Raw genomic sequence first — 15,109 nt, forward strand, 5'->3', positions numbered from 1 at the left:
GTATTAATAACAAGAATGTCCACTGACTCATAATATAAAAAAGTAATTAGTTATTGGAAAGTTATATAGCAGTCAATATAGCCTTTGTGTAAATAGTACAAAGAACATCATTAAAGAAATTAGTTGATAAATTCAAAATTTAAAATTATCTAGTCTAAGTTGATACAAAAAGATGTAAAGCTTAAGTAGTAGTTGGTTTATTTGAAATACTTTTAAGTGGAACATAAAGTAAGAAAACATACCTTCAGCTTCGCCTTCTGTTTCAGCTTCATCAATTCCAGGAGGTTCCTTGGAATTGTTCATACTCAATGCTGAATTTGATTGTAAAACTTCAATACTTTCTATAGTGTCGCCCGTGGCCATTTTCCTACAGTATCAACACACTAAATCGTAAACTAACACACCCGTAAGACAACCCTTTAAACTTTATTTGCATATTTTTCTAGAAAGCAGAAAAATTATGGACAAATTTTCAGAAACTGTCAGAGAAATCAAGGAAATTTTCGATTTTTGACATAAACAATTTCATTGTCAAATTTCTACCCCCACCTAATTATCAGTGGCAGGGTGGTGATCTGGTGATCACGTGAATTATTATAACTTTATTATATAGCCAACAGATGGAACCAATGGGGCATAAATCATATAGATCATATATAATATAAAAATATTATCTATTTTATTAAAAATATTTTCTGTGGTGATCTGAAATCTCTTAAGTAGTCCAAATGTACCAGTGTCAAAATTCTAACCTCAATTGAATTCCATTTCAATGCATTTTTAAAAAAATGTAATTTTGAATTCTATTGTTGTCTTAAGTATTATACGATCAAGAATAGGTAAATCCAAAAGGTGAGATGGTTATTTTATGTCGATTTGGTACAAGTTTTATAAAACTTAACAACCGTACCATTTATAAGAATACCATTCCAAAAATAAATGGATCAAAATTATGTTCTACTCAAGGTAATAAGTAATAAAACTATTGTTTTACATAGACTTAATAATGTTAACAGTACAATTTTAAAATATATCGTTTATTTAATAAGTTTCAAGACAAGCAAATGACAATACCTTTGTACCTTTTATGACAATGATTCAGAATCGAAGAGCTCAAGCATCAAGAAGTATTTTAGTACAAGTGCAGTCTGCTAAATCTTACAATGAACTGTATTCTTACTGCAGTACTATTGGAGAAGTTAAAGATATGCTACACTATAGTGATAATTCAGAGCAGATGGTAAATTAAAACAAATATTTTTTTGTGAATAATTTTTTTTATTATTTCTTTTTAGCATTTTATAATTGTAGAATTTAAAAATGAACTTGATGTCAATAAGATATTATCCGTTAGTAGTCATATTCAGGAGAACCAGACAGTACCTGTTCAGTCACCATTTTTATGGTTTCGAGCTCCGAATAACAAATTAGGTAAACTTAAACAGAATAAAACAGCAAAATTATTGGTTGAGAATGGCACCAGTGTAATTAGTGAAGAAAATTTGAAAACAGCTCTAAGTCATTGCACTTCAGTAAGAAATTGTCACCTCTGTTTTATTGTAATTTACCAACAAGACCAAAGGTTTCAGCTCAAATTCAAGAGTTATATATGTTAACAAAACTAAATGATGTAGGCCAAAGATTAAGATTTATAACAGCGAAACAAATTGAAAGTACTGTAAGTGGTCTCTTTCCAAATGTATGTGCTTATCCATTTGGATCCTCTGTAAATGGCTTTGGTAAAATGGACTGTGATTTAGATTTGGTTTTAAAATTGACAGGTCATAAGGTATATGAACAATTTAATATATCCTAAAAAATACTATCTATATTTTAATAGGAAAATGAAAATAGTAGATTAATTTATCATTGCAAAGCTGGTTCAGGGTCTGATAGGAACATGAACCAAAAAAACATGGAGGTATTAGGTGATTTCATTCATTTATTTTTACCAGGATGTAGTCATGTAAGAAGAATATTACAAGCTCGAATACCTATTCTAAAATACCATCAACAATTGACAAACATTGAGTGTGACCTCTCTATGACCACCATGTATTTATATTTTATTTTATTAAATTTGATCTCACACCAGTTTTGTTTTATAGGAGTGGTGTATATATGTCCGATTTCTTGTACTTAATGGGAGAGATAGATAACAGGGTGAGACCCTTAATATTTGTAATAAGAAAATGGGCAAAAGAGGTATTTTTAACTAATAATTCTCCAGGGAAATGGATATCAAACTTTTCTTTGACATTGCTAGCTCTGGCTTTTCTACAAAGACCATTACATTCTCCACCTATCCTGCCAACATTTAATACCCTAGTAAAACATGCAGGTAATTTTTCTACCCTTAAAACTATAGAAAAAATATATTTTTTCTATTTGTAGCACCTAGTGATCATTTTATCACTGAAGATGGAATTAACTGTACATTTTTAAGAGACATCACAAAGCTCAAATTCAAAAAGGAAAATGATAAATCCTTGGAAAGTCTCCTCTTTGAATTTTTTGAGTTCTATTCACAGTTTGATTTTGAAAATAAGGCTATATGTCTAAATGAAGCTGCTTCAATATCAAAACCAGAACACAGTGCTCTTTATATTGTAAATCCTTTAGAAAGGGGTTTGAATGTTAGTAAAAATGTCAGTTATGATGAACTAGAAAGGTTTAAAATAGAAGTAAGAAATGCAGCTTGGCTGTTGGAGTCACAAGAAAGTAGTCAGACGTATAAAGGACTACTTGGTATATTCCAAAATAAATATAATGCTAAGTACAAATTAAACTTTGCTGCTTCGACAAAGCACAATAGATTGATGGATGTGTCCGATTTGTTTGAAGGTGAAAATAATGAATCTGGAGAAAGTCATATTAATTTTAAGAACAAACAGATTGAGAAACAAGTATCAGATATTAGAAAAAAGACTAAAGAGAATATAAAAGCTTTGGAAGTAACACAAAAACAAAAGAAAAGTAAAAAAATATAATTTTATAAAATATATTAAATAAAGTTTACAAAAAAATGTTTGTTTTTACTACAGACATATTGGTTCTATTCAGGGTTGGGTAACGACATGTAGAATATTAATTTTCTACGTGCATGTCAAAAAAAGCGTAGAAAATGTCGAATATTAAGTAGAAAATGTAAAAAATCCAAGCATATGTTCAAATAATATAACTTCTGACAAGTAGTGTCCGTTTGGGTTTAACGCAGAAGTGTTTAGAAAAAATAACTATTTTATTTTGTAGATTTTCAGTGCAGTGGCGAAATACCCACATAGGATTTTTTTGGAGACATATGTTCAAAATTAATAATTTAGTATATTTAAAGCTGTTTTTTCCTTTGCAAGTGCTTCCTCCTGAGTATTTTCTTTAATTCTATAAGTGTTAAAACTATAATACGTGAGCATGTTGTCTCTATACTGGGACGGTTCTAACTACTGAAGATAAGAGACAGTAATAGATCTGAAGACTAATAGATTATTTTATTCTATTTAAATGAAGACCTTAGAAAAAAATCAGTACAGGTTTATATGGTATATTTTACAGGAACCCTGGTTTTATAAAGTATATACATAAAATAGTAATTTTAGTTTGTAGTTCTTATTTTTATCATTATGTTAGGGTTTTTTTCCTGTTATTTTTGATTTTTACTATTGAGAAATAGTTTTTTAAATCTAAAACACTATAATCTATAATCTTTTCAACAAATCACAAGTCACCGTTGGATCCTCCCATTGGGCAGACCATCTGTTTCAGATAATATAAAAATTCATAGTTAAAGTTTTATGACATATATTATTAGCCATTTGTTAAATAATAAATAACAATTAGGATTATTCTTATTTATTTCTTGTACTAATCATAAACAAATATAAAAAAAATGGTATATATAATAGTATACATAACTAATATTCTACACATGGTCAGGTAGAAAATGCAGACAATTAGTTGATGTAGAAAATTAATATTCTACATGTAAAAAGTATGGTAGAATATATAAAATTTTCTACCTACCCAACCCTGGTTCTATTTAATTTATTTTTAAATAAAATTTTAAATTTTGTTTAAATAGTACGTTAAAATGAAGACAATATTAAAAAAGACTGTTTAATTTCCTAAGTTAATAAAAGCAACAATGGAACTCTCAATTTAGTGACTTTCACCTTTCTTGCCTGTAATTCTTTTGAAATCTCCCATGTTAGTTGTACTGATTGGAGATCCTATAACAGCTAAATGTTCTATTTGTGTTATATCACCTCCTGACTGATTATCCTTTACAAATAATTGAATGTTTTGAACATTTTGGTATTTTACATATCTTAGATTAATTAAATTGTCTTCTAAATCTTCCGGGGACAATCTAGAGTTTAAACAAGATACATAAATACAAATCATTTAATTAAAGTAATTAACCTTACTTCAAATCCTGAACACTTGTATAACTATCAGCTAGATCAAAATCTAATGTTCTTGGTTGATTAATAAATATTCTAATGTTCTTGGGTCCCTTATCAGCAGGTGCTTTAATTTTTAGACTATGAATCTTCACAGCTTGATTAAACGCAATAGAAATAATAAGTTGTTCATCACAATCTGATTGTAAATAACCTCCACCTGAAGTAAGGGCATGAGCTAAAGGATGCTCATCACTTTCATTAAGACATTCACATTGTGCTTTAGTAATAAATGGTGATAAATCCATCTAAAAATAGGTTTTTAAGTTTTTGTAATATGATATTCCAGAAAGCTTTCTTACATGACCTGCTACACCTTCTGAATCTTCTCCTTCCTCAGATCCATAGTATTGCTGAATTTTCGCTTCCAAACCTGGAGGGTCTGCACCTTGCAATCTATCTACTTTAGTCTGAAAACAAAATATGTATAAAAACTGTAAAATTAATGTTATGACTATATATTACTCGATTTCTATAAAATATAAATGTGGGCATAGCAGATACGCCTTGTGCTGCTGCAGTTTCTTGGCACTGATCAACATCGACTTTCAAAAATACAGCTCTTGGGTATTTTGTAGCATACTGTTGAAAAACTGGGGCCATTCTTTGACACGGGCCACACCTATAAGAAAAAGATTGTTTTTTTTTATATCTTAAATAAGTTAATGGGAGCAAAAGAGGACGGGAACTTACCATGTTGCCGTAAAATCAACTACTACGAGTTTGGTACCTGCACTTGCTAATTCGGCTTGAAAGTTTGATTCGTCTGTTACAGCTTTAACAAGACCCATTTTAAAGGTATATAAGTATATTTTCTTTACACAGTTTTAGAAATTCAAACGTTCTAAGAAACGAAGATGACTGACGAAAAATTATTCGAATATAACCTCAAAACTCAAAATTTGCTCAAAAATTAATGACAGTGACAGATGGTGACCATAGAAAAATAAATAAATACCGTTGGACCTTCGTTGGACACTGAAATGTATTTAGATTTACAGATTTCTGTTCCAAATTAGGATTAGTTACGAAATATGCCAAAAAGAGGACGCACAGCGGGAAAAATTGAATTAAAATTATTAAAATGAAAGATTTGAAAATGAATTGAAAGGATTGAATTGAAACTTGACAAAAAATATTTATTATCATCAGATTGATCATTTGGTCAATGAAAGGATGGATCATCAATGATCCTTTCAATAATTTTTATTCAAAGGATCATTTCTTTGTAACACTTTTGAAGTATTTTTTTAATAAACATGATGCATTTCGAAATATATTCAAAATGAAGACGAAGATAGTACCTACCTAAGGTACCTACCGTGTGATCGAGAAAAAACGGCAACAGCGATGGCTATGAAATAAAGATCGCTGTCATTTTATATGTAAATTTATATGGGAAATGTCATCGATCGTCATTTCCCAGCCAACTGGACGCCGTTTTTTTTCGATCATACGGTATATATTTTAGATAATTATAAAACCATTTTAATAATATAATATAAATAATGACAATAATATAATTGACATTTTTTTATTATTTCATCGCCAGCACGAGGAAATAAACTATTCGAAGAAAAAGAAATAAGTCAAAAATATCGTAAATGACTCAAAAAATGATTTGAACATATTATATTAAGCAAAGCAGCTCATTCAAAGTTGTCAGAACAATTCAATATCAATTTGGAAGATTAAAAAGCATTTAAATATCTACGGGAACACGAGTTGATAACCATGTCTATCGAATTTATTGACAAAGAAATTCATGTACCTAAACGTTTTATTGAAAAAATGTGTTAATTTTTTAATATTTATATTATTGATATTTAAAAAAAACAAGAGCCCTAGTCCCTATACCTAGTCATCTGAAGCATGATTGGATTGAGCGACGCTGCCAAACTTTAACAAAATCTGCCGACGACGCCATGTGCAGATTTTGTTAAAGTAAAGAAGAAACAATTAAACACATATTATGCATTGGCGTAACTACAGGGGTGCCCGGGTGTGCCGGCACCCCTGTAGTATGTGAATTATCATTTGATACAAAAGAGCTTTATGGTGGGTTCAGTCTTCAGTCTCGAAGTTATTAGGCGTTTTGAAAAGGATAGGACTGGCGAAATGTAACCTACGTATATGGGGGAGTCTTAAATAAGGACAAATATTTTCAGGGCTTCAAACAAAAGAAAAATATTTTATCGTTTTTCAAATAAGAAAATAACCGAGTTATTTTACTTCAAAAATTTCCAAAAAAATACTTTTTGATTAAATTTTGGATGTTATCACTGGATCTTTTCTCGGTTTTCTTTCTTGTAAATTTAATCTACTACCTATATAATAATATAATATAATATAATACCTATATAATACCATATTATCAAGAAATTATGTTTTTTAACTAAAAACTCAAAAAAGTCAATTTTTTTTTCAAAAAATTACAAATTTTAAAAATTTCCCGAAAATTCGCTAAAATAACCTCATAATCGAGTTTCTGGTGTCGAAATATACCACCCCTAAAAATATTTACAGTTATTTAAGACTCACCCTGTATAGAAATATCAGAAGAGGAGCACAATTAATTGATCAGAAACGGTCGCAGTGGAACAGGCCCTATAGGCATCTTAAAAATATAATCTAATTGTTCTAAGAACCCAGCTCTTTAAATTGGTATCGACTTTTTCAATATACAGGGTTTCAAAGAAATAAGTGCAAATACCGTATGATCGAAAAAAAATGGCGTCCAGTTGGCTAGGAAATGACGATCGATGACATTTCCCATATAATTTTACATATAAAATGACAACGATCTTCATTTCATAGCCATCGTTGACGCCGTTTTTATTCGATCATACGGTATTTTAACTGGTAGTATAGTTCAACCCCAGAAACACGATTATGACGTTTTTTTCGCAAAAACATTTTTTTGAAAATTCGGAATTTTTTGAAAATTTTTTTGGAAATTTTTTTAGTTTTTAGTTAAAAACATAATTTCTTGATAATATGGCAACATAGGTAGTAGATTAAATTTACAAGAAAGAAAATCCAGAAAAGATCCAGTGGTTCCCAAAATTTTTGCAAAAAATCATATTTTTTCGAAATTTTCAAAGTTTTGGACTTATGTGAAAAACGATAGATAGAAAATATGTTTCTTTTATCGAGATCTACCACCCCTTAAAATATTTGCACTTTTTTCTGGGGCACCCTGTATTACAATTACGACGCCAGAGCGTCGAAGGTTTTGTACGGGAAGCCATTTATATATTACACCTGTAATTGGAACGTACCATCAGGAGTACCATTTGACTTGAATATCTATACTCGAAATACCGTATGATCGAAAAAAAGGCGTCCATTTGGCTGGGAAATGACGATCAATGACATTTCCCATATACAATGACAGCGATCTTCATTTCATAGCCATCGCTGACGCCGTTTTTTTTTCGATCATACAGTATTATTACATATTATGTGTTTCCCAAGAGTGTGAATAGTCGTTCCTGGTTTTTTGTTTCACTTTTAAATCTCTTCACGGGTCAACACATTTTTACATATACCAGGGTGTCCAAAAAATAGCGTATCTAACTTCGGTGAGTGATTAAAGCCTGAAAAATAAAACAAAAAGTTCCTATGAACATATACTATATGCCCTAAAATGGTTCCTGAAGAAGTTACAGCCCTAGAGAGAATAAATAAAAATAATATACTTATTTTGTTTATTTTTAAAATATTAATAAACTAATTTTCTTGAAATTTGATTTAACAAAATGTTAAAATGTGTAAAGAAATTATAATTAAATTAATCTCATGATGTCCCTAACTAAAATCTATACGCTTCGTAATCTTTAAACGCAAATATCTTGAAAACGGTTCACCGTTTCGAACTAAACGAAGAGTATTTTTCTTTGTAGAAAAATTCTAGCTTTTTATATAATTTATTGAAATTACTGTATTTTTAAGTATAAAAGAAGTACCGCCAGTAGTACTCTAGCTCTACCCTAATTGAGAGTACCCTTTCAGGGTTGTTACGGAATTTTATACTAGTTGTTTACTTTTATACTAAAAATAAACAAAATATAACGTATTATTTTTATTTACCACTTCGAGGGCTGTAACTTCTGCGGGAAGCATTTTATATAGAAACTTTTTATTTTATTTTTATCTGCAGAATCATCCACCTAAGTTAGATACACTAAATTTTTGACACCCTGTATAATCAATCTTTTGTATTTAACTGATTCGTCCAGGCGTGGAAGCAACAGTTAATTTTTTCTTAAATATATTTTTAATTTATTTCTATCAAGGTATTCAAAAACAATATTTTAATTACTCCGATACTTAAGTATTAACGGCAACGTCGACTTCTGCGCAAGCCTCAATGCAGCTTTTGCTTTCAACCTCGGCGCGGCTCACCGCGACCACGGACCAACGTTCACATACTCGCACAGTCGAAATCACGAAAACGAGCGAGAAGTTGGCGGTGTGCGGCGGTGCGCTTGCTTTCGATTTTCATTTGTTGAACGCGCTGCTTTGACAGCATGTCATAATATCAAAAACGCCGAATTATCGACATATTATCGATTTACATCGACGAAAAAGCGCGCTAATATGGACATCACTCGTACAGGGCCGGGTATTCGTAGATTTTTTCAAATTATAGACGCGCGTACGGTCGTGGTCGCGTAAAAGTTCGATTTTTATGAGGAATAGAGTGTATGCGCCCGTACCTGCTGTGATAAAATTGTTTATTTTAAGCTGGATTTACGACTTTAAATAAGGATTTAGTTAGAATATTTATTACACGATGAAGGTAAGGAATTTCACAGGTTTTGTTTATTTCCGTTTTTCTGCAGATTTTAAATATTTACTTAGTCTTTTTCAAATATAAAAACGTATAAATAGATCTAAGTATCTGTATATTCCTAAACTGAGTGGATAAATGCTTTTTAGGTAATAAAATTTATCTAGTGATATAATAAAAAAAACGATCGAAGCCTAATTTTTAACATTTAATACGATAATTAAAAAAAGCTAAATCGTACACCGAAAATTAATATAGTCTGTCCAATGAGTCAGTTGTGAATTAAAATGACAGACCCAACTGTCACTGTCATGAATCCTCTTCGACAATGTTGGATAAACTATTGCAAACGTACAACTAAATTAGAATTTTCAAGGAGACATCAACAGTCAAGTGGACAAGAAACCTTTTGATACATTTTGTAGTGTAGGCTTAACTAATTATTTTTATTTGTCTTCTAAGACTTGATAGCCAATTAATTTAGTTTAATATTTATTTAGGTTTTTTTATTTATTATTCTATAAAAATTAATTAACATTTAATATTAATGATTTAATTAAAATTATATATACCGGGTGCGTTTCAAAAGTGGCTCACCCCCTATAACTTTTTTATTTTTTCAGATAAAAAAACGAGATTTGGTATGTTATACATAAATTAAGATTGATTCACGTATTCAATTCTTTTCGGCCACTTTCTGTTTCACCGGAAACGACTACAACTTTTGATTTTTAAATGGCACCCTCGGTATTTTTAACTTTATTTCATAAAAAATGATACTCTGAATAGAATGACATATTACATGTCAACTTTTGACAGTTTCACATATCACATCTCACGTATAACGACAATTTGACTTGAAATACCCAGTGTGTGGCACGAAATTATTCGTAAAAAAATGCTTTTTCTAAATATACCTACCAATTAGCCACCCTCGTTCCATTTGAAAAAATTAAGATATGATTAAAAATATATAACTTGGGCCTCTTTTAACCGGCCAGGATAAGACACGTAAAACATTAGACCATCAAATCCATTTTTACAAGGCAAGTTGATTAAAAATTAGTGTTTTTGGGACAGTCATGGCACTTTAGATTGAAAATACATTTTTTTCAGCGAGAATGTCAAAAGTTGACATATGATATGTCATTCTACTTAGAGTGTTTTTCTATCGAATAAAGTAGAAAAATACCGAAGGTACCATTTAAAAATCAAAAGTTGTAGTTATTTCCTGTTAAACAGGAAGTGACCTAAATCAATTGATGACGTCAATCAATCCTAATTTATGTCGTATACTAAAATACCAAATCTATCTCGTTTTTTATCTGAAAAAATAAAGAAGTTATAGGGGCGAGCCACTTTTGAGACGCACCCGGTATATAATAACATAAAGTCCAGCGAGAGACAGTACGATTTCGATAGAAAACATTAAATTATAATGACAGAGAACTGATGTAGTATATTCTCATTTTGAACATACTGTATACATGTTATAATTTGATTTATATGTATAAAACATAACTACATGATTAATTTTGTAACTGGAAAAACCCTTAGCGATGGAGATCCAGGACTAAGTTTCAAAGTGTAATGATTTTTCTACATCTACTGTGCTTTCATTTTTATTCGATCACATAGTACCGTATGCTCGAAAAATAAACCGCGTCAAAGCCGGTTGAAGAATGACAGTCGATGATAATTTTGGTGAGGTCAGTCTCTAGACGTCATTTACTAAAAATTGGCATAAAACTTAACACTCTCATAAAACGATTAAAAAAGGATAGAACGTTTCCAGACACAGAGACATACCAATCTAATTCCACTTTTTTCTTCTCGAATTTTAATCTATACCATTTAAAAGTCATTTTTACTAAGTACAAAAATAAGAAAGCCTTCTTAGGACCATTTGGCAGGAAGCGCCATTAAAAATAAAGAAGAGTACAGGCCAAGTATATGACGTAAGTATGGAGGCTTCTAGCCTGCATAGGCGTAAGGCATTCTTAGTTTAAGGCTTAAAATTATCATCCATTGTCATTCCCCAACCGTCTTTGCCGCCGTTTTTTTCTTGATTATATGGTATGTACTGGAATAATTGTCCAATTGTGTCTTTGAAGGTTATTTACCTGATTGGGGGTAATTCAAAATTAAGGATCTCAATAATTCTTATTTTTTTACTTATTACAAGCATTTCAACAAAAATATGAAAAACGTTTGTGCTTTTGAAACTGGTCTATTACATATTGGACAAGACAAATAGCTTACCTAAATTCTCTTATTATCTGATATAACTTTCACTAGAATAAACAACAACTAAAATGCAGTTACATTTCTGATATAACGATAAATAAATCATAGTTTATTATGAAACAAACCTGTTTATTTAATAAAATTTTATTATATGTAATCGCTTTCTGAACTATTGCTATAATGAATCAAACGACATTAAGGATTAGTAATAATTAGTTTTATTTAATTTGATTGATGTAGAAGTTAGCATTTAGTTGCTCTATATTTTCTTTAATTAATCATTAATACTTAATATAAGTGTTGGAAATCAGTTATAACTATGTAAAGACTGTTCAGCCATCGTTCAACGTTACTTCATCATTATATGTCAGATATGAGTTTTAGGGTGTGTCTGCGATCAGTTCATATTGTTCAGAAAATTTTAAGTACGTTTCTATGTTATTGGTTGAGCCAATTCCTTTTTTTTCAGCATTTTTCTTAACTCTTTTTTTAATCAGTTACGATCTTTTTAATTCCAAGCCTTTGGACTGTTGAAATTACTATTTTCACAGCGTCAGCAACTCCCTATATTATTTAAAAACGCTATCAATTTGTATTTTATATAGGAATATTATATCTTTCCATTGTAATTACTTCATATACGGCATCCACGGACAACAGTGTTCAAAAGGGTATTCCAATAAGAGGTTTCGGATGATGATAGCGAATAAAATAAAAGTTTCATAACATACCTAAAAGTTATTTATGGCAGTGCGTAGCTAGATAGTATACAATTATACTTGAAATACAATATCTGCCAAATGGCCACCACGACTTCTTTGGCAACACACAATTCTTTTGTTGAAATTTTCCATTATTGCTGAACACATTTCTGGAGTTATATCACGAATTATTTGCCTAATTTCTTCTTTCAATTGTTCAACAGTTTGCGGATTGTTTTCGTAAGCTTTGACATTGGTGGCCAATTTACGTCCCCATGCATTCCTGGATATAAGCCTCACACTAAACTGTGTACGCAATAAATTCAGTGTTTCACCTGCTGTATGACATGTCGCACCATCTTATTGGAACCACATATTCTCTATATCCATATCCATTATTTGATTCCATAAAAAAATCAATCAACGTTCGGTATCGTTCTCGGTTTACTGTAACAGCTTGTTCGTTTTCATCTTCAAAAAAATTGGCGCCGGGAGGCACGTATAGCCGCCCATACTAACATATGTTAATAAAAAGTTGGTAGGCAGTTCTTTTAGTTTCAAAGTAAAAGAATTTTTCCAATTTTGGTCCGCGATTATTTTCCCTATCCGCCATCTGGGGTCGCGTCCGATGGGAGTTTGGAGTTCTCCACACGGATTTTCTCAAAAATGGACTACAGAAACACGGAATATCTCAAAAACTGCGACTTTGACTGATTTTGATGTTATTACAAATTTTGTTGCAAATATTATTCCTAATCTTAAATTGAAAACCGCGTTTCGCTAGCTACTGTAATTTTAGAGTTACGATTTTTTAAAATTTTTAACCCCCTCCCATACCCCCTTACGAACCCCCTACCCCCACCAAAAACTAATGGCCAGATTCTCGGGTGCCACAGTATTTTTGTGTCAAATTTGGTTAAAATCAGTTTAGTGGTTTTTGAGTTATCGTGTTACAGACGGACAGACAGACAGACAGACACCATAAAAATATTTTGTATTTAGGTCATTTATGACCCAAATAACTCATTTTGAGTAAAATTAAAAAAAACTTTTTTTTGCCGATCTTAATAGTCTACCATACCTGTTGGTATGGTCGGCCAAAGCAGGGCGCCCATTGAATCGGATCGGATCGGATCGGCACGGAACAGTCCTGTCGGAATGATTTGAAATAAGCAAATACGTTTAAATTACCTATACGGAGGGTACCGCTTAAATTCCTGTCCCGATGTTAAAGGATGGCTATAGAATTTCAATGCGTTTCCTACATAAGTCTATCCTTGTGTGGTAGGAGGTTTGACTAAAGAAGGATGAACCTATGTCTTGAAACCATTCGACTCGTTTTTCTGTCCTCCTTCAATACTGGGACATAAATTCTCTCATTGCTTTTATGAGGAGGCTGCGGTATAGGTAATTTAAACTTATTTGGAAATAAGTAGAAATAGGTTAGAAATCCGCGCACTGCTTCAGGCCCGCTCGGCAACGTCCATCGGTTGGCTTCGGAATCAGTCTTTTTTGGTAGAGAGGCCAAAACATTCCGAAGGTCCGATCAGTTTTCTCGTTGTATTTGATGTAAACAGTGTGTACTACCTTGTAGTTGATTATTTTGTGTGCTATTTATTGTTTACAATGAATAAAGAACTTTTAATTAATACTGTTAGAGAATATCCACACCTCTATGATCTAGCTAGTAAATATTATTATGACAGTTCACGAAAGGAAAATGCTTGGGAAGAAGAAGATGAAGAGCTCATATTATATAAATGATTAAGTATTGTTTATAAAATTTCCGAAGTAAAATAAACTACACGCCACAAAAATTATATTTCGACTGATAAACTAAAGCATACCGATTTGGTGAACGGGTGTTGGACGTTTCCGGACTGAGCGATGCCGTGCCGATCCGATCCGATCCGATTCAATGGGCGCCCTGCTTAAAAATACGGCCCTATGATACCTTCAGCTCAAAAAACGCACCAAACTATGACCACAGTTTAAAGAATATGCTATGACACGTTGAGCATGCATCGGGATTTGCAAACAATCCGCAAACCATTCAAAAACTGAAAGAAGAAATTAGGGGAATAATTCGTAACATAACTCCAGATATGTATCAGCAGCAATGGAAAATTTCCACAAAAGAATTGTGTGCTGCCAGAGTCGTGGGGGCCATTCGGCAGATTGTGTTTCACGTATACTGTCCAGCTACGCACTGCCATAAATAACTTTTAGGTATGTTATGAAACTTTTATTTTATTAAACCTCTTATTGGAATACTCTTAACCAGCGCCTTTTTCTCGAGAAAAATAACTTATATGCTTAGCAATGAGCTCTTGTTCATTTTGGTTAAATCTTTGAGGCATTTTTGTAATAAAAAAATTGAATTTTGTTTTACAGCACTAATCATATTTTAATTTTGACATTGGTCGGTGTCCGTCAAGAAAATTATAACCCCAAATCAAATGAAAATAAAAATTACAATTAAAAAGAATATGCAGTACTTTACAAAATACCGAATGTCACCAATCTCTTTCATCTAGTTGGCAAGGGATTGAGAGAGTTCGACAATATAATATGACGTGACGTTGAACGATGGTCGAACATTCTTTACATGCAATAGACACTATAGCGATATGACAATTAATTTTGGGTTTGTTTACTGTAACAGCCTTGCTTTTTTTATTTCAAATCTATTTAAGTTACAGGATTAAATAAAAATATGATTTGTTCTTACAGAATAAAATCTTGCTTACTTCATCCGAGGTTAAAGACCAATCAAACTTTTTTGCAACGATCGATAGTATTCGATATCAATCAGAAAAAAAAAGAAAGTGGCTCCTTGCCGGTCATTTAGGTCATTTCTGGCCACAGTGCCAGCCTTGGGTAGTGCAAAATAATTGAACATTTCT

General features: G+C 31.5%; 4 protein-coding genes across 14 annotated transcripts in view; 2 read left to right on the forward strand and 2 right to left on the reverse strand.

The window, feature by feature from the left end:
* Positions 1-547, reverse strand: part of LOC115890325 (phosphatidylinositol 4-phosphate 5-kinase type-1 alpha) — a 62,236-nt gene extending 61,689 nt beyond the window's left edge. For 9 of the 11 annotated variants that reach the window (XM_030910512.1, XM_030910509.1, XM_030910507.1 and 6 more), the window contains exon 1: positions 243-547. In XM_030910512.1, the coding sequence (XP_030766372.1) occupies positions 243-363 (121 nt within the window). In that variant the 5' untranslated portion in view covers positions 364-547. The remainder of the gene's footprint in view (positions 1-242) is intronic. The other 2 variants (XM_030910514.1, XM_030910513.1) reach the window with 1 other exon arrangement.
* A 183-nt stretch (positions 548-730) lies between these two features.
* LOC115890258 (poly(A) RNA polymerase, mitochondrial) lies at positions 731-3,163 on the forward strand. The gene is made up of 7 exons (XM_030910440.1): positions 731-966; positions 1,050-1,240; positions 1,296-1,532; positions 1,583-1,789; positions 1,841-2,055; positions 2,109-2,341; positions 2,395-3,163. Exons 1-7 carry the CDS (start codon positions 858-860, stop codon positions 2,988-2,990), a joined length of 1,788 nt encoding a protein of 595 aa, XP_030766300.1. The 5' UTR covers positions 731-857; the 3' UTR covers positions 2,991-3,163.
* Positions 3,164-3,833: 670 nt separating this feature from the next.
* On the reverse strand, positions 3,834-5,382 carry LOC115890259 (thioredoxin-like protein 1). Its single transcript, XM_030910441.1, has 5 exons — positions 5,154-5,382; positions 4,926-5,082; positions 4,763-4,870; positions 4,425-4,708; positions 3,834-4,366 (listed from the first exon to the last, which is right to left on the reverse strand). Exons 1-5 carry the CDS (start codon positions 5,249-5,251, stop codon positions 4,156-4,158), a joined length of 858 nt encoding a protein of 285 aa, XP_030766301.1. The 5' UTR covers positions 5,252-5,382; the 3' UTR covers positions 3,834-4,155.
* Positions 5,383-8,869: 3,487 nt separating this feature from the next.
* LOC115890250 overlaps positions 8,870-15,109 on the forward strand; it is a 100,295-nt gene continuing 94,055 nt past the window's right edge. The window contains exon 1 of the mRNA XM_030910431.1: positions 8,870-9,264. Coding sequence (XP_030766291.1) covers positions 9,259-9,264 — 6 coding nt within the window. The 5' untranslated portion in view covers positions 8,870-9,258. The remainder of the gene's footprint in view (positions 9,265-15,109) is intronic.

This window comes from Sitophilus oryzae, unplaced genomic scaffold (genome assembly GCF_002938485.1).
Source record: "Sitophilus oryzae breed Bouriz unplaced genomic scaffold, Soryzae_2.0 scaffold_860_pilon_pilon, whole genome shotgun sequence".
Classification (NCBI taxonomy): domain Eukaryota; kingdom Metazoa; phylum Arthropoda; class Insecta; order Coleoptera; family Curculionidae; genus Sitophilus; species Sitophilus oryzae.

Bases quoted from the DNA above. Each gene is read 5' to 3' on its own strand.
- LOC115890258 (XM_030910440.1), top strand. From the start codon at position 858: ATGGTTATTTTATGTCGATTTGGTACAAGTTTTATAAAACTTAACAAC. The intron at 1,533-1,582 runs GTAAGAAATTGT...ACAAGACCAAAG, and splicing joins CTCTAAGTCATTGCACTTCA to GTTTCAGCTCAAATTCAAGA. The intron at 2,342-2,394 runs GTAATTTTTCTA...TTCTATTTGTAG, and splicing joins TACCCTAGTAAAACATGCAG to CACCTAGTGATCATTTTATC.
- LOC115890259 (XM_030910441.1), bottom strand. From the start codon at position 5,251: ATGGGTCTTGTTAAAGCTGTAACAGACGAATCAAACTTTCAAGCCGAA. The intron at 5,083-5,153 runs GTAAGTTCCCGT...TTTTTCTTATAG, and splicing joins GTTGATTTTACGGCAACATG to GTGTGGCCCGTGTCAAAGAA. The intron at 4,709-4,762 runs GTAAGAAAGCTT...ACCTATTTTTAG, and splicing joins CAGAAGGTGTAGCAGGTCAT to ATGGATTTATCACCATTTAT.